This window comes from Hermetia illucens, chromosome 3, assembly GCF_905115235.1.
Source record: "Hermetia illucens chromosome 3, iHerIll2.2.curated.20191125, whole genome shotgun sequence".
NCBI classification, from domain to species: Eukaryota; Metazoa; Arthropoda; class Insecta; order Diptera; family Stratiomyidae; genus Hermetia; species Hermetia illucens.
In genome coordinates, this window is record NC_051851.1 from 152,005,594 (window position 1) to 152,030,306 (window position 24,713).

Genomic DNA, 24,713 nt, shown 5'->3' on the forward strand with positions numbered 1-24,713 from the left:
TTAAAAAGCACATTCCAATTACCCCTATTATTTCGCTAAGCGCTTGTCTCTATGAGTCCCCCATTGCATTCCCCCGCTAAAAAAGTGCCTTGTTCATAATATCATGCATTTGTTTTTCTTTTTTGTGTCCACCCCATCTTGTAAAATAAATTTTTAGATAATCTCTTAGTTAAATAGCATCTTCACGATCACAACACATAATGTACAAGACCCGCGAAGTCCTATACATGATGCGAGACTCACTGAAGTGTCTAGGCGTGTTGATGGGACATTTCAGTGCCGATATTTTTACTTTTATTCCAAAAGGCGCCCAATGTGGGGCAAGACATTCAATACTTCAACTAAGTAAACAGGGCAGAATAGCCTACTGTCTTCCAGAAATATTTGCATTTACGGGGCTTTGCACCAATACGCTAAACGGTATTGTCGCCCAAGCTTCTGAGGAATCTCCTTCCCTTCCTCTGTTTTGAGAGACAATCTCTTGGTCAATTAAAAAATTTCGTTCGTTAGGCCAGAGGTAAACTCAGCACATGATGCCCCACTTCTGCTCTGACGAATTAATATATTCGGAACCAACAGATAGATAGAGAACAGAACAGAAAGATAGAGATATGGAGCAGCGTCTGATGAGTTTGTCTGTGCTCTGACGAACGAGGTCCCAAAATAAAGTGGTCCAAGTGGTAGGAGAACGGTGTAAGTTGTTCGTCGAAATTTGTTTGAACCAATCTGAGTTCAAACAAAAAAGTCTTTGTTTGAATAAGGAAATTTTTGATCAGATAATTTTTGACAGCCTTTCTTTCGTCGGAATGAAAGGAAAGGTAAAATGAAACTTTGATGAAATACGGAAACAATCGGCTCAGGTTGTGCCTACTTTGTTCCCAATGGTTCATCCTCCAAATGAGGAACCCAATCGTGTGATTCCCTTTTTGCTTGATTTGGTTATCGAATACTTTATGATAGTGAGCAAACTCATCTGATGTTTTTTTCTTCTAGAATGCACTACGTTTAAGCATTTCCCTTGCACATAGGCTATTCACAGGTTTGGAGTTCAGCTAAGTTCTGTCGGTAGAGTGCTGTGGATTCGAAAATTTGAGGAAGACGCGTCCTCAAGTCCCACCCGTTTATCACGTCAGGAGTAAAACAATTAATTTACTTTCCATTATCATGGTTCTTGGTTATTATGGTTATTTAATTTATTTGAACTCTGCCGGGCATCTCCTGATTTTGCATTCATTTCAAAACTCCGATTGAGTTTTCATTATGTCGACGTATTCCGTCTCTCCAACTCCCACTTGCCTACTTAATCGGAATTTAATTGCTTGTGTCTCGGCCCCGTGGCTTCCTTCGTAGATATTCAGCCACTCAAGTCATGTCCTTCTTTTGTATGCGCACTCAATATGTAAACGGTTTATCCTCTTGTAGGGACCGCGGCTTCGCGACGGGAGCGGAATCTCATTCGCCTCTTTCTGAATTAATTTGCTCAAATAATGCATTTCATAATGTGCAATTACCCTAATGTTCGCCGCAGATTGCACATTATTGAATGCATTCGGGGGAATTAATCTTGACAGAGGCGAATGATTTGCCGCATCTGCAGGTCCATGCGCATGTTGCTGCAACATGAACTGAACAGAGTTCAAGGCAAAGTAGCGGCACGTGAAGCGGTCCTGGGTTGGGGGTAGAAGCGAGAGGTCGAAGGCCTGTGGAGTTTGATTTTTGGCGAGTGGATTGGCGGCGGAAAATTGAAGAGGGAATCGTTACGAGGAAGAAATTAAGTTAAAGACAGTGGCAGTCTCAGAAAGAAAAATAGTGAAAGGATCCCAAACTTGTGAGAGAGAAAGGAGATTGTCAAATATGTGTGCTTGGTTGAGTTTTTCCTGGAAAGTTTTTCAAATGTCTAGCGAAGAACTAGCCAACAAACGAGAAAAGGAAATGATTTTGACCAGAAATTGTTGGAAATAAATTTCTATACTTTGGACTTGGGAGTAATTTACTTCGTAGAAGGATCCGAATACACAATAAAACTACTGTCGGGAATCTGAAAGGGAATCTTTTTGGACATCGGCAAAGACAGGAGGGTACGTTGGAGCAGAGGAAGTGATTGGGTCAACACCAATGCTGGTATCGTTCGCGATTTGACTTCGGGCATTGTGGACAATTGGGTACCATAAACTTAATAAACTCGTGTGTATCAATTGCCGCAGAAGTGCTAAAATCCAAAGGAAAGGACTAACCTCGTCGTCTCCCCGGTGTTTCCATTCTGGATATTGTCCTTGCCCAAAGGTTCATTTCGGATCCATGTAAAGTGGATGTGAATACTGTCGTTATTCCGTTGATCGATGGACATTCTGGAATTACAATTATTCCGGTGATATCACAATGCAAACCAAAAGTGTTGTTTTCGAAGCCCAATCCTGAAAATCCCCGCGCGAAGCATATGCAGAAGCCACCGAATTCAAAAAGGTTTTCTTTTTATCTAGAGACTTACGGATCCACGCGCGCGGTCGAGCCGTTTTGTTTTTTATTTTTCAATTTTAGCTCGCGTTCTGGTCGTTATTCGTTAGGCCGGCGCGAATTCCTTTGCATTGTCTATTTGGAAATCAGGTGCGGACCCACGCATCGGTATAGACACGTTGATTTTGTATTAATGGCACGTGAGGGATCAAAGAGCTCAAAGGCCCCCCCCTTCCCGGGCCTGGCTAGCACTGAGGCGTGCAACAACATGTCGACCGAGCACTTTGATGGGGCTTCAATCTTTACGGGCGGACCTTCACGGTCAACTTCGCCAACTTTTTAGGTCTCTGGTATAGCTCTGCCCTCTAGGTCGTTGTCGGCCACTTAGGATGATCGTCTGATCCTCCTATTGCCTCCAAGTTCATTACACTCTATTTATCGTAAATTGAACAAAAAAATAAATATCAGTCTCAGTCGAATGAGCCGTTATAAAAATATCAGCAAACGTCAGTCTCCCAAAAGCTAATATTTTAATTTCATGCATAATTGACCGAAAAACGGCGTCGCTAGTTCCCGTACTGCAAGGTATAAGCTGGGATTTAACAATTTTGATAAATATTCCAGACGAATTTTCCATGGTAGATCTCTTTTTCACTCAAATCAAAATCATGAAAATACATTTTCTGAGCAAACCATATAAAAGCAATAATAGCATCGAAGTCACTGCCGCTATCAAAAAGGCATATCAGTGCACAATTAAGACGAAACTGCATCACTATCAGAGCTAAAACAGAGGGTACACTTCTGCTGTCTTCATACAAATTGCTTCGTTATTCGTGCGAAAATAACGCCCGCTACTATCCAAATTCAACGGAATCTTCTCAATCGGGCAATACTTTGCTTTTTTCCAAACTAACTAAATGGCTTTCTCCCCTACAATAAAATGCTACAACTTTCAGCAGTGCCCATTACATTAATAGGAACGAGAGGAGAAAGCCCCAAGCTCCGCTGTACACTCTTCCTCCAGATAGCCTGTTGATTGCCGGGGTAATGCGCTGATTCCCTGACATATCGAATGTCAAAGCAATCAGCTGTTGGAGTTTACAAACTAGCGGTATTTTAGGAATCAACACCTCATGTATTTGCATAAACGATGTGCGATTTGATAAATAATTATGACGTAGTGATACGAATTGTCTGAAAGTTGCGATTCGTTGCTTAGCATTCAGTGTTTTTTATGCATGACGGCGGGGTCGGCTGCGGGTGCCTGCGTTTGATATCTGAATTTCTTGATTTTAACCATTATATTTTCCGGAAATATGTTGAATATTTTATTTCGCCAGTCATGTAAGTTAAATTGTTGATTGAATACGATAATTTATTGAATATTCATTCCTTATCAGGTCGCCGGCTAGCAAAAAATTCCATTTGCAACCTGCACACGCTTCCCTCGCAACATGCCGAGTTAGAGGAGGTTTGCCGAAAATTTGCTGATAAGACCATAAAACCCATGAGTGCTAAGATAGATAAGTTGGCCGAATACCCTCAAGATCTTCTTTCAAAAGTAGGAGAAATGGGGTTAATGGGCATCAATGCTCCTCGGGAGTTTTGTGGTACTGGACTGGATATTTATGGTACATCGGTTGCTGTGGAAGAACTGGCGAGAGTTTGTGCCTCAACTGGAGCCCTGGTTTCTATTCACAATATTTTATATTTGGATTTTTTAAGCACTTATGGCAATAAGTACCACAAGGAGACTTTCCTCCCACCATATACGCAAGGCATTCCTGGAGCGTTTGCTCTTAGTGAATTCGGTACTTGAAGGTAATTATGATTTCTATGTTAACGTCATTTCAAATTCGTTGAATTTTAGACGCTGGTTCGGATGTTGTGAATATTTCAACCACTGCCAAGAAGGATGGCAACAGCTATATAATTAATGGGACAAAGGCATGGGTAACCTCTGGTATAGAGGCTGAAATGGCAATAGTATTTGCTACGTTCGACAGGAGTAAGGGATATGGCGGTTTATCAGGTAAATAGCCTTGTTAGAGTATTGCTATACATCTACATGATTTCGCTTCGAAAATGCATCCTATTTAACTCTCTGCACAGTATACCAGTATCTATGCAGTTCTTCAGTACTTGATTTTTGTTCTATTAAAAATTGAGATAATTGGGTATCAGTATGCCTGCGCTTACCTGTATTGCGACTAGAAGGCACTAAATGGACCGGGTTGATGATTATTTTACTGACTGAAATTCTTAGGATGATAAATGCGTCACAAGATAACATGCAGGTTCTATGAGGAACGTTAGCAGTAACTTTTCATCCGCAATGATGGTCAGTTGAAAAGATAGAAGGAGCATTTTACCCCGGTTCTGAACCGTATCACACCCAATAAAGTACCACCTCTCGTGAATGAAATAGTCACCGTAACACGCAAATACGAACTACTTCTGCAAATTGAATTAAAATCATTTCGGCCATCAATGCAGTTAATTGTAACTAAGTCGCTGGACTTGACGGTCTTATTGTTGCTCTTGCAGTTTCTACAGAATTGGTACTTCCAAAATCCTAGGAATCCGAGAACTTTCCCAGAGAGTGGAAGAAGGGGATGATCCTAAAGATTCCCAAGAAGAGCACCCGTCTTAGGTGTTCACTGCTGTCTCATAGATAATGCTTAGTTAAAATAATACTGGAACGCATCAAGGAACATTCCGAAAGTTTTGTCTCATTGACCACATCTGCGCCCTACGGGTCATTTTAGAATATGCCCCGGAGTTCAAATCTCCGCTTCACGATATCGAGAATGGTGTCGACAGCGTGAACAAATAACATATTTGGGAAGCCAAATGCATTTTAGAGAAGCTGATAGCTATTATCAAAATGGCCTATGATGGCGCAAAATGTCACATGCTGTACCAACGTAAAATGCCAAGAATTTGAAATTCAAAGCGAAATCCGCCCGGGATGCATTTTGTCACGGATAGTATTTCTTTTCGTCATTGATGATATTCTTGATGATGCCAGGATGGCTTCAATGGGTCATGATATTTTTCCTCAAACTACTCGTCTACGTCGAAGAAATCTGATTGCTTTCTCACCGAGTCGTGGATCCTGGCCAAGTTGTTTTCAGATTTGGATCAGAGGAAAGTAAAATCTAATTGAAGATAAAAACTAGCAGAACCAAAAGCTTCTCGGTCTGACGGGTCACTGCACTCTTTTTCTATCCAAAGTCTGGAACTACAGTTATCCATACCGACACCAACATCAAGTTGAGATAGTTCCATGTTAATGTTCTTTCTGTGTCCAAGTCTGGGCCAACACTTGTCAGCGTCGTGTCATATGGGTACTCTGACCTGATACAATTTTTTACGGTCAAAGTAGGCTCCGTTAAAGAAGGTGGATTGCTGATGGGAAACCCACCTCCATTTGAAGTAATCTGGAACCAAAATTCAAACGTTTTCTAATCTGTATACTTGTCTTTATTGTCCGAGCCCTGATTATAATTTTACCTAAACTAAACATGAAAATGACGGAGCTGTAAAAAAATCTTGAAAAGTCGGATCTACTTTTCATTGAAAATACATAATAATGGTTCGGACCAGAACTACTGCTGTGTAGAATATTGTGTAAAGACTTCAGCTCGATTGGTTAAACAGAATTTTACTTGTGCTTCCCAACAGTCGAAAAAATGTGGTTTCGAGAAAAATGCATTTAAAATTGTTCTTCTGTTGGCACGTAAACATTGCGGATGTTCTTTTATTTGGTGTAACTTGGTAAATATTTTGAATTTCGGACTCAAATTTCTGCAGTATATTCCCAACATATTCTGCCTTCAAAATTTAGATCAAAATCGATTTCTGGAAACCCTCACACAGGAAAACCCCTTAACTTTATAACCACTTCGAAGGAATTCGCTCTACATATGAATCATCTACATATAAGTCAGAAACTCTGCAATGTTATTTGTACAACACGCTGATCTCAAGATCACATAGAGGAGGAAGGTTTGAGGCAGTGTACTTAGTAAAGTTGTAGTTAGTCTACTATGCTAAATCCTACCTAACCTCTGATGGGTCCTGCGGCACGTCGATCAAGAAAATGCAATGTCGGCAAGCGATGGAAAAACTGCTGAAATATGTATATTAGTTGCACCATTTTTTCATCGACTTTAAGACCGTCTATGATAGCATAGCCAGGGTAAAACTGTACACGGCCATGAGAGAATTCCGTATCCCGACGAATTTGGTAAGACGGACTAGGCTGACCCTGACTAATGTGCAAGGCCAGATAAAAGCAACAGGATCGCTCTCCGGACCATTCAACATCAACAACGGTCTACGACATGCGTCCTCGTTAACCTGGCCCTGGAGAAAGTGATCCGTGATGCTAAAGTAAATACGAGGATCTTCTTTAAGTCCACCCAACTACTGGCCTATGCTCACGATATCGACGTCGTCCAGATCGAGCAGGCGGTGCGAGCTCTTGGGCTTCACATCAATGAATGCAAGACAAAGTATATGGTGGCAACGTCAGCACCGAAAACTAACCAACCAACAACATCAAATCGCATTGGTCGAACAGGAAGAATAAAGATAGGAGAATACAACTTTGAGACCGTTGATAATTTCTGCTATTTAGGGTCGAAAATCACGACCAAGAACAGCTACGATAATGAAATCCGCGCACAGTTATTGGCAGCCAACAGAGTCTATTTCAGCTTATAAAAACTGTTACGTTCGAAACGTCTCACCATAGGGTCAAAGCCCTTACTGTACAAGACAATGATCTTGCCAGTCCTCATGTATGTATGTATCCTAACTCTTTGACACAAAAGGCAGCAAAGAGGGCTCAGCCGGCAACGACTAGGCCTTCATTTGCAGCCAAGGATATCGAAGCCAATGGATGGGTCCTGTATGACGACTCTAATCCATCCGGTTACGATACTGAGCAGTGCGAAAAGCTCAGGAGGAAACTCCTCCTAGCTGTAAGGACTGCATCCTCGCAAGGCACTTATCAGTCGTTGGATCAATAGCTGCAAGACATTTATATACCTCATACAAGAACCGTGGGTTGTTCATGGGGTAGTCAGGGGCCTACTGCTGTTGTATACCAATGGAAGCGATCGACCCCGCTCCTGCATGGTAGTCTTAAAAGACTTCCAGGCTAATTTGGTTAATGACCTATATGAGGGTGACACCACATCGGCTAAGCTAACCATAAAAAGTCAACAGGGAGATAAAGAGATACTATGGTGCTCTGCATATTTTCCCTATGACGCAGAAGACCAGATCCAATATGCCAAAAGTAGAGGCATGGGGGTAATAGCAGGATGTGATGTCAACGCTCACCACATATGCTGGGGAACTTCGAACATCCATGCAAGAAGATCGAGACTACTGGAGTATTTAGTAGGAACCGATTTGCAGATCCTTAATTTGGGCAATGAACCCAACTTTCCTCAACATGATCAGGCGAGAGCTTCTCGACATTACGGTGGCATCTCCTAACATCGCGGTTCTGATCGGAGAGTGGATAGTATCAAACAATATCAGACGCACTAATTTCGTAATGGGCATGGATCCACCTCCACCCACTCCATTTCGGAATCCGCGGAAGACAGATTGGGTGACATATAAAATAGAATTGAGCGCCCGAGTCACGATCCCTGGGAACCGCATCAAATCCATTGCTGGAATTGAGAAGACAACCCAGATGATCACAACTAGCATGAGAGAAACTTTCGAAGAAAGCTGTCCACTCAAAATGTCAAAGAAGGTAAAACACCATGATGGAACTCGGATTTGGCAAAACAGAGAACGGCAAGGATGCTCCTCAATCGTGCTCTGAAGGTGATTCAGGGGCTAGCTGGAATCGCTATAAAAAGGCGCCGAAGGCTCTAAAGAAGAACATAAGGCTAAACGATCATCATGGAGACGCTCCATGTCTCGTCTCGCATCCATGTGAACGTCTCTTCGCACAAAGACTAAGTCTCTTGGAGCAACCTCAAAGCTGAAGCGGATTCTGGTTAAATAACGTAGCCAGAAATTGGGTTATTTACGTTTACAGAACGGGAGGTACACAGAAACCGATGAAGAAACGGCAAACCATTTGCTTGAAGTACACTTCCCAAGCAGCATCCAAAATCTAGTCTCGGGGCCAACAGGTTCATACAGCCCTCAACCGAGAGACTGGAATCTGTCATGCAAAGTAGTATTTCTGGAGCGAGTAAAATGGGTATTTAACTCGTTCCATAGATACAAGTCTCCGGACCTGCAGATGGCATCATTCCTGCGGTAGTAGTAAAGGGAATGGATGCCCTGGGTCTACATATTTGGAATATATATCGCGCATGCCTAACACACGCTTATATTCCAATTCCAATTGTTGAGGAAACAGGAGTATGGTTTTCACGTTGGCCGATCAACGGAGTGGTCAAACTGGCAGAGGAAGCAATTCCATGTATAAGTTCGGAGGGCCGTATTAAAAAATAATGTACTATCATTACCCTCTATATGAGGAGCGCTTTCCACTTAGCACAATGGCAGCGTATGATAAGATCCCTAAGCCAACTAAATGTGGCCACGTAATCATCAAGGACTATTCCGTGAATAGAAAGCTGCTCTATGAAACCGATGTAGGCCCAGTTGATTATTTGTTAACCGCCAGAATACCTCAAGGATCGATGCTGGGCTCATTACTCTGGAGCGTGATGTATGACCATGCGCTGTGCTTTGCGGACGGCATTACCATTGTTGTAGTAGACAAACACCTAGAGGATATTGTCTGGGCATATGATACATTGGTTTGGTTGGGTTGCATTGGGTATCATATGGACTAGAGTGGAATACAAATCTGATACTGTACTAATCAGCAGTTGCAAGCTAAAAGGAGTTCTAAGTTTTTTTATGAGCGCATGTCTAAGTCTTTCATCTAATACCACGGTGTTATGTTGGGTTATCGATGGACCTGCAAGGAACACTTGAGGTACGTGGTCGAGAAAGCAGAAGGCTGTTGCTAGCAAGAATGTGCTCATCTGTCTGTCTGTACACACCAGCATCAGTTTGGGCAAAGGCCGTTAATGTTCAGGCGTTTTTTTTTATGGATGGAGGTGGAAATCTTAGAAAGACGCTGCTGCGCCAGGTTGCAGCAGTGTGTGGGATTCACACCCACTAAAACCACCCCCACTCTTCCGCCCCTCCCCGCGGGACCACCGTGAAGTATTACTTCGCGGGGGAGGCTCTGGTTCGCTATACCAGCTCGTCCATGTCACGTCTCCGTCGCGCCATCTTCCGAGCTCGATCCAATTCCAGGAGTTTTGTCTGCACCACGGCTACTGCCTCATTTACCGGCATCCAGTTTTCCTCCGACTTCAACATCTCTTCCACCAGCTTGGAGGGCTCGATGTCCGCCCCTAAGATGCTGCTCAACCTCCTTTTCTGCTGCAGAAATCTGGGACAATGGAACAATGCTCCGGGTGCTCGAGTGTAGCACCGCATTCAGGACAGTTGGGAGACTCGTCCAACTCGAAGCGATGCAAGTACTTCCTATAGCCACCGTGGCCCGTAAGGAACTGTGTCAGGTGGTAATTCAATTCTCCGTGCTTTCGGTTGACCCATTTCTCGATACACGGGATCAATGTATGGGTCCACCTGCCCTTGTCGGAGTTATCCCATCGTTGTTGCCACTTGCCACACAACTCTCTCCTGATGGCTTTTCGGAAATCCGCATTCACCTCGGCTGGATTTGCCTTCCGTTTTTCGTAGAGCCAGTGTGCCTCGCTCGCTAGAAGATCTATAATGATCATTCCTGCGATAACACACACTGCCTCCGTCGACGCCGTCCTAAATACGCTGCACACCCTTAGCGGAATTGGCCGGTATGCTGAACATATCTTCCTCCGGTTGACAGCGTGGTTCAACGCTCCTGCCCAGACAGGGGCCGCGTATAGCAGGATCGACCTCACCACTCCCGCGATGAGTAGCCTGCGACTATACTTCGGCCCTCCCACGTTAGGCATCATCCTTGCAAGGGATGAGCTGGCATTTGCTGCCTTCTCTCGCGCATAATCCAAGTATTCCTTGAAACTCAGCTTGGCATCGATCATTACCCTCTGGTATTTGACAACCGATTTTGAGACGACCTCACGATTACCAACCTGGATGGTAACCATGTTGTTCTTCCTACGGTTGGTAATGAGGACCGCCTCCGTCTTTTCGTCCGCCAGGTCCAGCTTGGCCATTCGTTACCATGACTTGATGGTATCAATGGCTTCATTTGCATAAAGCTCCACGTCCTCGGGATGCTTTACAATTGCAACCACCGCCAAGTCGTCCGCAAAACCAATCAGCGTTGTCTAGTCCGGCACGCGAAGGCCAAGCACTCCGTCGTACATTATGTTCCACAGCAGCGGTCCCAATACAGAACCTTGAGGCACACCTGCTGTCACAATGTACTCCTTCGGCCCGTCGTCCATCTCGTACCAGAGAAGTCTGTCCGAAAAGTAACTCTCGATGAGCCGAGCCAAGTAGCTAGGAACACCCATTTTGGCTAAAGCGCCGTTAATCCAGCCCCAGTTGGCTGACTTAAAAGCATTTTTGACGTCCAGCGTCACCAGAGCACAGCATTTGCCCATAGCCATTGCATTTCGAGCCAATTCCACGACTTTTGCTACTGCATCGACCGTAGAACGGGCTCGCCGAAACCCATATTGCCGCTCTGAAAGATCACCAGCAAGCTCGATAAACGGGAGCAGCCTGTTGTATATCACCCTCCCCAACATCTTCCCCATGGTGTCTAAGAGACAAATAGGGCGATATGAAGAGGGCACGCCGGGTGGTTGCTACCGAAGCCCCGAGGCTTCGGTAGCAACACCAGCTTCTGCCTCTTCCACTGGGCGGGAAACACTCCTTCCGCCATGCACGATTCGAATGTGCTTGCGAACCACCTTGGTCTGGCCTTGACCGCCACCTTCAAAGCCCTGTTGTCCCCAATACGTCTGCAGATTTCCCAAAGTTCCTCTTCGGTAACATCAGGGATCGAGAAGACGTCCTGCTGAGCTGCCAGTTGGGGTTCTCTTTCGTCCTGCTCCTGCTGCGGGAAAAGAGTTGTAATTATTTGCAACAAGAGCCGTGGGCATGTTACCTGAGGTGATTTTCGCCCGCGGATCTTCTTCATTACAACTTGGTAGGCTGTACCCCACGGATTCGTATTAGCCTCCATGCAGAGCTTCTGGTAGCATTCCCGCTTGCTTCTCCGAATGGCCTTCTTAAGGTTGCTTCGCAGATCCCTGTATTCCTCCTCACGCTCCTGCTGCTCCCCTTGTCCTGTGAGAAAGTCTTCTCGCTCGGAGACAAGAGGATCTCAAGGCAGCGATCTCCGTGTTCCACCAGTAGTTTGGCCTCTTGCCGTGGTGCAAACGTCGTCGTGGCATCGTAGCGTCGCATGCTTCGTTTACACGCTGAGACAGCTGTGTGACCCTTTCCACCGCTGTTCCATCTGGATCATGGGCTTCCTCCAATGCGGCCAGGAATGTCTCCTCGTCGAAAGCTCCGATAGACCAGCCAACCGCCTTAGCCTTTCCACCTCCAGAGCGTCGTTGGCTGCTTCCCCGGTTCCCAATGCGGAGGAAGATGGCCTGGTGGTCACTGTGGATGTAGTGCTCACTCACTTGCCAAGCCATCTCCCTCACCAGTGAAGTGCTAACAAATGTCAGGTCAACGATCGAACCCGACCCTCTTCCTCGAAAGGTGGGCACGCATCCAACATTGGCCAGCACGATGTCCAGCTCCGCAAATGACTCCAACAGAATTTGACCTCTGGTGTTCGTCGATCGGCTTCCCCACTCCAGGGCCCACGCGTTGAAATCGCCCGCAATGATTTTAGGGCTGCGGTCTCTAGCGTCCGACACCAGACTGTCTAACATCTCCTCATAGTGTGCTAAGGTTTCACTAAGAGGAGCGTAGCAGCTGTAAATATGGACACCGTTGACCTTCGCCCTTATAAAACCGGCTGGCGGGGGGGCCATGACTTCCTGAATGACCTGTCTTGGTCAGGCGTGTAGGAGACAATAATCCTTAGTATATCATCTGAACGTTCCAAGTCGCAGGAATTATCCTCATTGATATTTTGGTTGAGGAGATTCGAAAATTGTACAACTGGAAAGCACGCAGTGATCATAATGCCGAGGATCGACGACGGGAAGGGAGAACGCGTACACACAGGGTGTAACAGAAAGTTGGGATAATTCTCACAAGGAGAAGTGGACGTACATGGTGATTCGCAACATCCTGCTTTGGATAATGCGCAGCCATGGAGATATCCACTATCACTTGACTAAGTTTCTGACTGGGCACGGCGGATTCCGCAGATATTTACATCGTTTTGGACATGACGATCTTCCATTCTGTACTGAATGTCTAAACGAATACGAGGACACGGAGCACATACACTTCGTGTGCCCGAACTTTCCTAGTGAGAGGAGACAACTTGAACCTCTTTTGGGGCCACCCGTGGAGACGATCATTCGGAACATGCTCGAATCTCAAGAAGTGTTGAATGCGGTTGATGGCACTGTATGCTGTATTCAGCAGAAGCTTCGATGGTTAGAGCGCTTACGATAAAGTGGCCTTTTTCATGGAAATTTCGATGCCCGACATTAATTTGTGAATATATACATACATAATAATAATATTAGAGAAGTCCAAATCCAAGAGCCATCACTACAAAGGCTGTTGCATCAGATTATATTTGTATTACTCCTGTTCCCTCTTTATGTAGAGTACAGGGCATCCAATCAGTCCTAAGTTTCAATGAGACCGTGCTTCAGTTTCATTATCATCGCACCTGATGCTGTGCAAGTGATAAGCGGAGCAACATGAATACGAATAAAAAGATCCAAGACGACCGGGATTCGTACTCGGGGTAATGAGATCAGAACCTGACGCGCAACCATTTCGATCACCGTCATCGTCTTCTTTGCTCTGTTGTGGATTCCAAGACTTACACGGAAGCCTTGGTTGCTATTGACAAGGTTACGAGATCTATTCTACATATGGACATATTCGAACTTTGAAGTCCTTCAAAAGTATAATACTCCCCAAGAGCGATCTTTTTTGCTCTGAAGGATTCGAAGCCCTTATTCGCTTGCGGTTCATGGTGGTGTCACATATGCACCCATCACTGGTAAGAGAATACGGGTGCAATTCTTCCCTCGTGTTTGCATTACTTTGGCTTGAAAATGTGTTTACTTTGTTCCCAAGATTGATCAATATAATAAAAGAACAAACTTGTAGATTCAAAGTTGACAAAGTTTCAAAATTGATTACAAATATTACAAAATGAAATTTAATTGCTACTCATATCCAAAAAGTAGAAATGAGATTACCCTTAGTGCCTCATGTTTTCTTGATAATCAATTATTCAGCTGTTCTGGGTAGTTAGCATAAATATATATGATACCCATAACTATACTACGCTGAAAAGAGATCATCTAGATAAGGAGTGATGTTCTATATCAGTAGTCACTATAAAAACCTTCAGCACCACAAGCCAACGCATGTTAAACACAAAAAATTACATGGTCTGGTGAGTATCAATCAACTTTTGCACTATGTCATTAAACACTCCAACTGTTTCACTGGAGCATGCTCTCAATGATGTGCATCCAAGTTGCACAATCTAAACTTTTGTTTTTAGGGGGTCATTGAAGTGGTCCATTTCTAAAGCGTTTTCACTGCAACTGATTGAATATCTCCAGGTCATACAGATCGATAACCTTTAGCATATTTGGTAATGGGACTGAGAATATTTTCTTATATATTTAGTAATAAATATTTGTTTGTCGAACTGGTTAAAAATAAAAATAAAACAAACAATATTGACTTACAGGAGGATGATCCAAAGGTATATGGCAAGAAATAGAGAGACTTTGTTCGAATTGGCGCGAGTTAGTTTTGTGGCGTTGACTAGCCCGTCATCTTTGGTTTATTTTTGTTATTTGCTGTTTAGAAATAATATCTGAAATGGAAGAAAAAAAGGATTAACATGATGGATATTTTTGTTAAGAAAAGAAATCATTTTTATTATTTAGTATGGCCGTTCGATTCCCCAATCCCGAGAACAACATCTTGCTCGGAAAACAAGCACAATAGCTGCTCCCCTTGATGGAAAAAATGCATTTATTTGGCGGTATGGATTCGTTCATAAACTAACAAACACTCTTAAGCTTCACCTATGAAAGCTAATCCTCAGTTGACTAGGCGTTCCAGAAGGGAATCACTCATGACCGATCTCAACCCTGATGGCACTTCAACAAACATATTCACCAATTTTCTTCGGTCGTCCTTCTAGACCGATATCTCTCTGTGACTTGTGGAGGATACTCAAAGGTAGGAAGAGCAGTAACCCAAGTGCCCAAGAAGAACGTGGTGCCTCCAAGAAACGATGTATTCACATTAACTTTCTGGTCGTAATGTAGTAGGCGAATGTTTCAAGGACTTGGTCGGAGAAGTGGCTTCGGCCGTGAAGTCTCAGCAGCCCTTCGGGTTCACATGACTAAGAAAAATTCTTGGCGCATTTGTTCTCAGCTAGTTGAGGAGACAGTTCGTGCAAATCATCGGCTAAAAAATCATAAGTCGCCAGGATCCAATGAAATTACAGCCGAATTGGTTAAATATGGAGGCGACCAGTTACACGAAGTGGTTCATCAACTTTTGCTCAAGGTATGGGACAGCGAATCAATGCCCGACGATTGGCAACAAGGCATTATCTGTCTTATACATAAAAAGGGAGATATCACACAGTGCAGCAATTATAGAGGTATCACGTTGCTGAGTACCATCTATAAGATATTCTCCTGTATCTTGCTAGGCCGGATAGCCCCATACGCTCAGAACATCATTGGTCCATACCAAAGAGGCTCCACTCCAGGCAAATCAGCGACAGATCAGATTTTCTCTCTGCGGCAAGCGATGGAAAAACTGTTGGAATATGGACAACAGTTTCACCATCTATTCATCGACTTTAAAGCCGCCTATGATAGCATAGCCAGGGTAAAACTGTACACGGCCATGAGAGAATTCGGTATCCCGATGAAATTAATAAGACTGACTAGGCTGACCCTGACCAATGTGCGAGGCCAGATAAAAGCAACAGGATCACTCTCGTTGTTGATGTCGAATGTTCAACAACGGTCTACGACAAGGGGCTGCCCTATCATGCGTCCTCTTTAACCTGGCCTTCGTGAAAGTGATCCGAAGGTAAATGCAAGGGGTACAATCCTCTTTAAGTCTACCCAACAACGGGCCTATGCTGACATCGTGGGAAAAACCACCCGAGACGTTCAAACTGCCTCCATCCAGATCGAGCAGGCGGTGATCATCGCGAGATCTCGGGTTGCACATCAATGAAGGCAAGACAAAGTATATGGTGGCAACGTCAGCACCGAAAACCAACCAACCAATAACATCAAACCACATAAGTCAAACGGGAAGAATAAAGATAGGAGACTCCAACTTTGAGACCGTTGATAATTTCTCCTATCTAGGGTCGAAAATCACGACCAAGAACAGCTACGATAATGAAATCCGCGCACAGTTATTGGCAGCCAACAGAGTCTATTTCAGCTTATAAAAACTGTTACGTTCGAAACGTCTCACCATAGGGTCAAAGCCCTTACTGTACAAGACAATGATCTTGCCAGTCCTCATGTATTCTTCGGAGACTTGGCTTTTTGGCAAGAAAAATTGTGAAAATTGGCCGCGTTCGAGAGAAGAATCCTAAGAAGAATTTTTGGCGTCCACATAAGGATGGACGATTCCGTAGTCTACATAAGAACGAAATTTATGAGTGATACCATGACCGTCAGGTTGTGGATAAAATTCGGCTCAATATGTTACGGTGGGCGGGTCACTTAATCCGTATGGATGAGGACGATCCAGCCCGGAAAGTGTATAAGGGTAATATCTATAATAAAAAAAGAAGACGGAACAGGCCCTGGCTGAGATTGAGCGATGGCGTAGACAAGGATGCCAGATAGACTCCAGATACCTCGGCTCAAAACCCGCATGTCTGGAGTTCCTTATTAAGGCAGGTCTAGACCGAATAGGAGTTGCTGCCCCATTGATGATGATCCCAAGGTCACATATAGGAGGAAGGCTTGAGGCAGTGTACTTAGTACAGCTAGAATTAGTCTACTATGCTAAATTCTACCTGATCTCTGATGGGTTCATACCAAGAAAATGCAATGTGATTTCAAAAAATTATCATATATACTATATAATAAGCGTTGGAAAAAGATTAGTACATCTTTCTCAGTCGAAGCAGCAGGAGGAGGCCCGGCGAAATAACTGAAAGGGTCCTTGAAGAGAACTCGGACGAGCACGTCAGAAGATGCGTATTGATATTTGGGCTCTGTAAAAAACTCGATGCCGCTGTGCTAAAAGATGCGCAGAGAGTGAAAACTCGGTAAAAATTGCTACTCTATTTTGGTAGTCTATGCGCTCAATATGGTGTTGACATCACCACTTCGGAGGATTTCCATTACACCGTTAAAGAAGTTGAAATTGATGATCAGCTGGCGAAGATCACTATTATCTCAGCTGAACGCACGATTCATTTGATGCTGTTTGTATACCACAGTCAGGTTGACCCTTCTGGCAACTACTAGATCGAAAGCCCTGTAACGTGCCTGCCCTGCAGGTCCTTCTGGGATTGACTCCCCTCCATATTCACATATAGCTGTTCAGAATATTCGGGAGTACCAGCGAGGCGGGCGTCTATTCAAATCAAGTGAAGATTAAAACTCTTTCAGGCATTTCCCGAATTACTGATACTAAGGTATAGCACAATCTGCGACAAGAAATTTGAAACATGATGATGTAACTGAACAAACTAGGAGAGCGGAGCGGGACTTGTGACTTAAACCGACATATTAAATGATCTGATCGATTCTTCGCAGCAGACGGAGTAGGCATCGGGGTCATTGGTCCAAGGTCCATTTTAATTTTTAATAAGGGCAATTTCATAAATTGTAGGTTGTTTGCCATAGTCTAGCCATGTTTTATGTGAAATTTCAAAACGAAAATCAATGAAAATAAAGACAAGAAAACGCACATTTTGTGATGCTATGCTTGTATCCATTCCGCCAATAATGCAACGGGAAATTCGATGCGATAATCTCTACGATTTTCGACGTCAGTTTGAAATCAACGCAAATTTTTAATGAATTCCAAAGTAGATATGGGCGAATGCACTCAGAGAGGGAGCATAAATTGTGACAAATTGGTTTAGAAAAATCTAGACAGGACATTTTTGTACTGATAATAGAATGTCACCCTTGTTAAAGCTGAAATAAATAAAGATCACAGATTGGCCCAAGTAATGGTTCCTAATGAACTCGGTTTGAATGGCATGGCTATGTCGCGAATATTTGATTATAATCTAGGATGCACGAAAAAAGCTTCTCAATAGGTTTCACGCATTTTAAAATGCGCTCAGAACAAGGCACGCGTTTATTTCGCTTAAAACTTTCTTGCGAAATCTAAAAATGGCCAGTTTAGACTTTTCGTCAAAATCATTCCATGTGACGAAACTTGTTTCTATAAGTACGGACCGGAAACTAAACAGCAGTCTATGGTATGAAGCCTAGAACCAATACGTCTGTCAAGGCAAGACCAGAAAAGTCGGCAGCAAAAGTGATGTTGGCGATTCATTTAACCAGGGCCCAAATTAGTGTTTTTCCTCTGGAAACTGGAACTGAATCAAACAATCAAATTAACCCCAGTTCGACGAATTATGTCACCACTACAAAAAGTTAAAACAAGCGCTTCAATGGAGCCGAGTCTAATTCCCAGAATGTACAACTGACAATGTAATCGATTAAAGGGAAGCGTTCCCTTTCGATCGCCTGATATTTTTACAATGAAGTTCTCAAAACTAGGGGGTTCAAGGCAAGGTCTCCGCCAGTTTATCACAAGAATGATTATCTCAGTTTTCTTCTATACAGTCCCAGCATGAATTCGATTATATAAGATAGTTAATTTATACCTTTTTTTGTTAAATTCAAATAAAGGACACACACACAAATCAAACTCTATGTTGAAAATTGATCGAACAGTCTATGGCCTTCACTTTAAAATCTATCTTGATGGTCCAATTTCGGACTCTGCGTTCGAGTATTGCAATTGGGATCTTACGAATAAGGCAAGTAATGCTGAATTCCAAAGCATCGATTGAAGCTGCTTTATAATTGAAGACCAGAGACTTCACATAGCTCCCAAGCAAATGGTCCAAAGGAGTGATATTACGTGATCTAGGCGGCCAATTTACTGAACCAAAACCTAAACTCAAGTGCCCATCAAAATTATTTATCAATAAGTTCATTGGTTGTCACGCTGTATGGCAAGTCGCACCGTCTAGTTCAAATGAACTTACTCATATCACGGGCTAAAATTTCAGATAGCAATCGATTCATATGGAGTGGTGATTCTGTCGGCCCGTAAACCACCAAACTGTTGTTTTCTGTGGATGTAGCGCTCGCTCTTGAAACTCTTCCAGTTATTCATCAGTCCAAATATATATAAATGGTTTGCCATTTACCCCTTAGTAGGATATACCACGTCAAACATACCTATGCCCCATCGTCCAAAATTTCCTGAGATGCCTGCAGTCTACTACTCTCTTTCTGCGCCAAACCAAGTGCCTTTGGGGTGACCCATTCGTCGGCCATGTTGGGAGAGTGGATTTCACTGCATGGCATAGCCAGCAATGCAATTGTCGGTTCACTTTCCACGTTCTACTCACATATACAGTCAAACCTGCCTAATTGGACCACTGACTGGACGAATCAAATTGGTCCGATTACAAAAGAATAAAAAACGCAAATAATACATATGTATATAGATATTCAGTCTTCTTAGCTAATTTTGCACACAAAGAACTCAGATTAACTTAGACCAAAAAAATCGAGGCCAGATAAAAGCAGCAGGATCACTCTCAAGACCATTCGAGATCAACAACGGTCTACGACAAGGGGATGCCCTATCATGCGTCCTCTTTAACCTGGCCCTCGAGAAAATGATCCGTGATGCTGAGGTAAATGCAAGAGGTATGCTCCTCTTTAAGATCACCCAACTACTGGCCTATGCTGACATTAGTGGAGGCAACACGAAATATATGATGCCAAAGTCAGCACCAAAGACTAAACAAGCGAAAACATCAAATCGCATTGGTCAAACAGGAAGAATAAAGATAGGAGACTATAACTTTGAGACCGTTGATATATTTTCTCCTATCTAGGGTCGAAAATCACGAGCGATAATAACTAAGACGATGAAATCTGCGCACTGTTGCTGGAAGCCAATAGAGCCTATTTCAGCTTACAAAAACTGTTTCGCTCGGAACGTCCACCATAGGGCCAAAGCTCTTACTGTACAAGACAATGATCTTGCCAGTCCTGATGTATTTCTCGGAAACTTGGGTTGGAAATTGCGAACTCTTGGCCGCGTTCGAGAGAAAAATCCCCCGAAGAATTTTTGGCCCCCTACATGAGGATGGACGATTCCGTAGCCTACACAATGACGAAATCGATGAGTGATACCATGACCGTCCGGTTGTGGATAAAATCCGGCTCAATAGGTTACGGTTGGCGGGTCACTTAATCCGTATAGATGAGGATGATCCAGCCCGGAAAGTCTATAAGGGCAATATCTATGGTAGAAAAAGAAGATGAGGCAGACTCTGCCTGAGATCGAGCGATGGGGTAGGTCAGGACTCTAGACAGCTTTTAGGGATATCAAATTGGTGGACCGCGGCGCAAAACCGGGATGTGTGGAGTTCCTTATTAAGGCAGGCCTAGACCGGATACCGGTTGTTGCGCCGTTGATGATGATCGTCTAATTGTGGCCCATGGCCCGATTAGCAGGTGGCCCGTGGCCCGATTAGCAGGTGGTCCATTTACAAAGTTTATTTTGTATGCAAAACCAAATTAAATTGGGAAAGGGTGGTCCGATTGGCAGATTTAACTGTAGCAATACAGAAAAAACTTGATCTAGGTGTTGATATAACTGGATTTAAAGATTTTAGAATAAGAAGTGAAAGCGGATCTACCGTTGTTAATGCATTGGGCGGCATCCAGTTCGGTATCACCGTCGGCAGAAACCACACTTCCAAAACATACAAATTCATCGACGCCTTACTTTTTGTGACTGTCTATTAATGAAGGTAGGGAGAGTTGGATGATCCGTAAGATTGAAAACCTTGGTTTTATTGGTCCTTATCTGCAGTCAAACTCTACTTGCCTCTCTTTTCAAATCTAGAGCCATTTGGACCAGGTCCATGACCCGGCGAAAGAGCAAACAAATGTCATCAAATATGGCAATTTTATTTTCTAACGTATTCATTGAGCTAGAATACCGTGTGTATACCATAAATACCTCCATGTACACGAAAAACATTTTTAACTGCTAAGCTAATTTTGCCAGTTTTTCCATGATGGTTTGCCAAACAATACTGAATAAAAGTGAGATGGCAGTTTAATAGGATGTCGAAAAATCATTACCACAAAAAAAAACGGTCCAAATGAGCCCTACTGCCATGCCCTGAACATGGTAGTAGGGATGATTCCCATTGATGTTTTGACAACGGAAAATCAAGGTCTTTAAATTATATCCAATCGGCATATCAAATACTGTTCGATGGCAGTTGGCACGAAACCAGTCAATCATGAAATGGAAGAGGGGATAGGACAAATTTCGGGAGATAGCTGGGTGCATGAAATTTTGCCGCCCGTGACAAGTTAAATTAACTTATTGCGTAGATTAATGAAATCTATCACCATCTTTGTTTTAAAACCTTTATTATCATCATCGCTTTAATAAGGAACGCCAAACGTCCTAGTGTTGCGGTGGCGTGCACAGATCCGATATTCCTAACAGCTGCTTGGCATCCTGGTCTATGCCATTACTCTATCTGAGACCATAGACTTTTCGGGTTGGAGTATCGCCGCCATTGCGGATTAGATGACCCACTCACCGCAGCTATTGACCCGGATTTTCTCCAAACTGATTTCATCATATTGTTCATAAATTTCTTCGTTTCGAGATACCGCTCATAAATGCGGAATCGTCCAGCTAAGAATTCTTCGAAGGATTCTCCTCTGGAAGGTGCTAAACAGTTCACATTTTTTCTAAGAACCTAAAATTAGGGCTTCGCAGATTATGTACAGTAAGAGCTTTGATGAAACGTTTCGAGCAAAATAGTTTTTGTAAGCAGAAATATGCTCTGTTGATTGCCAATACCCGTGCGGGAATTTCACTGTCGTAGCTATTATAGGCTGTGATTTTCCACCATAGATAAGCTAACTGCTTCAAAGTTGTAGTTTCGTATCTTCATTGTTTACAATTGAATAGTGCTATTGGACGCTGTTTTTGTTTTAATGCCGTTCCCAATGACTTTATTGAGAAGGTCCTGGAAAACGGAAACGAGCACAACGATGAATAGCGAATCAGATACAGTAGGCATTTGTTGCATGATAATACTTCAATTAAACCGGCCATGATAAAGATTCGACGCATCTAAATTGAGAAAAAATGGTTGAAGGGCTTAACTGATATCAATATCTGCTGAAATTCCCCTTCCAAAGTACGAGGTTTTTTGGCTGGACCTAGTCACATAGGAGTTAATTGGTATACGATCAGAGGGTAGCTCTTTGAAAGTATCCTTTTTATTTTCAGCGCGGTTATCTGCGGTTCGCTTCCTTGCCAGTGACTGCCATCCCTAATTCCGAATCGAAACCTATTGTTGGCCCCTTTATGGGTGATCATCATGACTTTCCGTTTGCAGTCATTTTCGTTTCTTTCTTTTCCGTCCAATTCCAATTCCTTTCTAATTCCCTTCCTATTTTTTTTCATTGAGTTCCTTTTCTAAAATTCACGATGAATTACTTTTCGTTTTTTGGTAATTTGTCAATATGCTGATGGACTGCTGTCGTTGTTTGTCCGTTCGCTTTATGCCAATTCTTTCTCACAGCGCGAATTTCTCCCATAACATAAAACATTGATTTAGATATTTTTGATCTGAACATCGAAGTCGATGGTAAACGACCAAAAGGCAGAACTAAACAACGGTGGCTTGATACGCTAGATGGGGATTTGAAAGCCTCGAGATTGCACCCAGATCAGGCATTCGATAGAGCCAAATGGCGAAGTCGATCACGACGAGTCGACCTCGCTTGTGAACGGGACAAAGGCTGAAGAAAAAGAAGAAAGATATTTTTGTCAGCAGGCGTGGTTATCTGGTATTGAATTTTCCATTTTCTTCGTTTATTTTTTTATTATACATTCACTCTTTGCATATGGAAGACAATAAGTTTTGTAATATAATATTTTGTTTCAGCATTTATGATTCCCCTCAACGCTGATGGTGTCATTAAAGGAAAGCGCGAACGCAAACTGGGTATCCGCGCCACATCGACATGCACCCTCACATTCACTGATGTCCAAATACCTGAAGTGAACTTGGTAGGAAATCCAGGAGAAGGCTTCCGCCTAGCAATGGAACAACTATCCAAAGCTCGTATTGGCATTGCTTCCCAGGCTGTTGGTATCGCTCAAGGCTGCTTAGATTTAGCTCTTCATTACTCCACCGAACGCAGTGCATTCGGAAAGAAGCTATTCAACTTCCAAGCAGTACAATTACGACTAGCAAGGATGTGCGCGAAAATCGAAGCAGCCAGGTTGCTCGTCCGTAAGGCAGCCACGCTATGCGTAAACGGAGAGAAGTTCGCCAAAAATAGTTCAATGGCGAAATTGATGGCCGCAGAAACTGCAAATTTCTGTGCTAACGAATGTGTTCAGATTTTGGGGGCGATGGGCTATGTGGAGGATATGCCGGCGGAGAGATATTATCGTGATGCGAAGATAACAGATATTTATGGTGGTGTGACGGATATACAGTTGAAGGTGATAGCAGATCATTTGCTGAAAGAGAGTGGTCTTAAGAAATAAGGAGGGGTGAGGATGTTGTGATGAAGTGTTGTAAACTAAGCTCAAAAGTTTGAAAATATGTACCCTTGTATTTTTGTATGATGCATTTGAAAAAGAAACATAATAAATCGCTATTGTTATCATGGATTTCTGAGTTTATATTATATATATCATCCTTGGAAGTATATGAACATTCACTCAGTTGACATTGATTTCATTGGTTCTTGTTAATCTGCGAACTCACTATCATTGTGCTGATTAGTCTTCAACTGGTTGAATAAAAAACAATAACAGCCATAGCAGGACCTAATTTCCAAATTTCGTTTTACTTATTGTTAATTCAACCAAAAACGCTTCCAAGCCAGATGAAGGTTGGGAGAACCTAGTTATATTTGAATAATTGAAGTTATGATTCGTACTTCAAAGCTAGCTAGAATAAAGACTCCACGTAATGGAGACTAGAAACAAACTGTTGTTCTGCGAAACCATCGTCAGACGTTACTTTACAGGACAGACAATGACACTAAAAGCGTAACTTTCTTCAAAAATGCATCGCTATGGGGGGCTAGTGAAAGCTTCGTAAGTTCCAATCTGCTTATGGGATTGCCCCGTTCCTTAGTGTGCACCCTTCATTTACGCTCTGCCTCATTCTCTTCATTGGGAATGCAGTTAATGCCTTATTCAATGTCTCCTGTACTTCTTTCAACTTTAGCATTTCTCCCAATATGCCCCTTAGTACCCAGCACAGTACTCTCTCTTCCCCATAGATCTCGATCAGTAGAACAAGATGAGCAGCCACACATGTTTCACAAAAAGGATTTTTGGTATGTAATCTCGAATGTGAATCGTTGCTATGACCGCTCGGTCAGGAATTGTGTGAGGTGATAATTTTTTTCACTATGATTACGCACCAACGAGGTTTGGATTTTTGGGATCGGCAGCAATGTCTACTTCCTTCTTGGTATGTCACCTTTGCTAGGTAGCTATAGAGACGAAAGCCAAATAGGCATTGCTTCTCGGAAAATTATTGGTCGGTATCACCCCGGCTGCCAGAAACAATGCGTGGTCCGGTATCGTCCTGGAAGCGCTTGTAATTGTAAGGGAACTTCGACCTTATTCCATTGTCTGCAATCTTCTTTAGAACGACTTTTCTACTGTTTATGGCCAGCCAAGTGCCGCATACAACAATAACGAGGTGATCACTTTCGATGGCAATAACGTTTTTGGTTGCTTTGATCCACCAATATATGGCAAAATACGCGTTAGTG

General features: G+C 43.1%; 1 protein-coding gene across 1 annotated transcript; it reads left to right on the forward strand.

The window, feature by feature from the left end:
- Nucleotides 1-3,447: 3,447 nt before the first annotated feature.
- On the forward strand, nucleotides 3,448-23,590 carry LOC119652461 (short-chain specific acyl-CoA dehydrogenase, mitochondrial-like). Its single transcript, XM_038056628.1, has 4 exons — nucleotides 3,448-3,801; nucleotides 3,858-4,268; nucleotides 4,328-4,489; nucleotides 22,856-23,590. The coding sequence occupies exons 1-4, from the start codon at nucleotides 3,774-3,776 to the stop codon at nucleotides 23,464-23,466; spliced, it is 1,212 nt and encodes a 403-aa protein (XP_037912556.1). The 5' UTR covers nucleotides 3,448-3,773; the 3' UTR covers nucleotides 23,467-23,590.
- The last annotated feature ends 1,123 nt before the right edge of the window (nucleotides 23,591-24,713 follow it).

Excerpts from the sequence above, each read along its gene's own strand:
- LOC119652461 (XM_038056628.1), top strand. The coding sequence starts at position 3,774 with ATGTTGAATATTTTATTTCGCCAGTCAT. Across the intron at positions 3,802-3,857 it reads TATTTTATTTCGCCAGTCAT|GTCGCCGGCTAGCAAAAAAT; the intron begins GTAAGTTAAATT and ends ATTCCTTATCAG. Across the intron at positions 4,490-22,855 it reads GGGATATGGCGGTTTATCAG|CATTTATGATTCCCCTCAAC; the intron begins GTAAATAGCCTT and ends ATTTTGTTTCAG.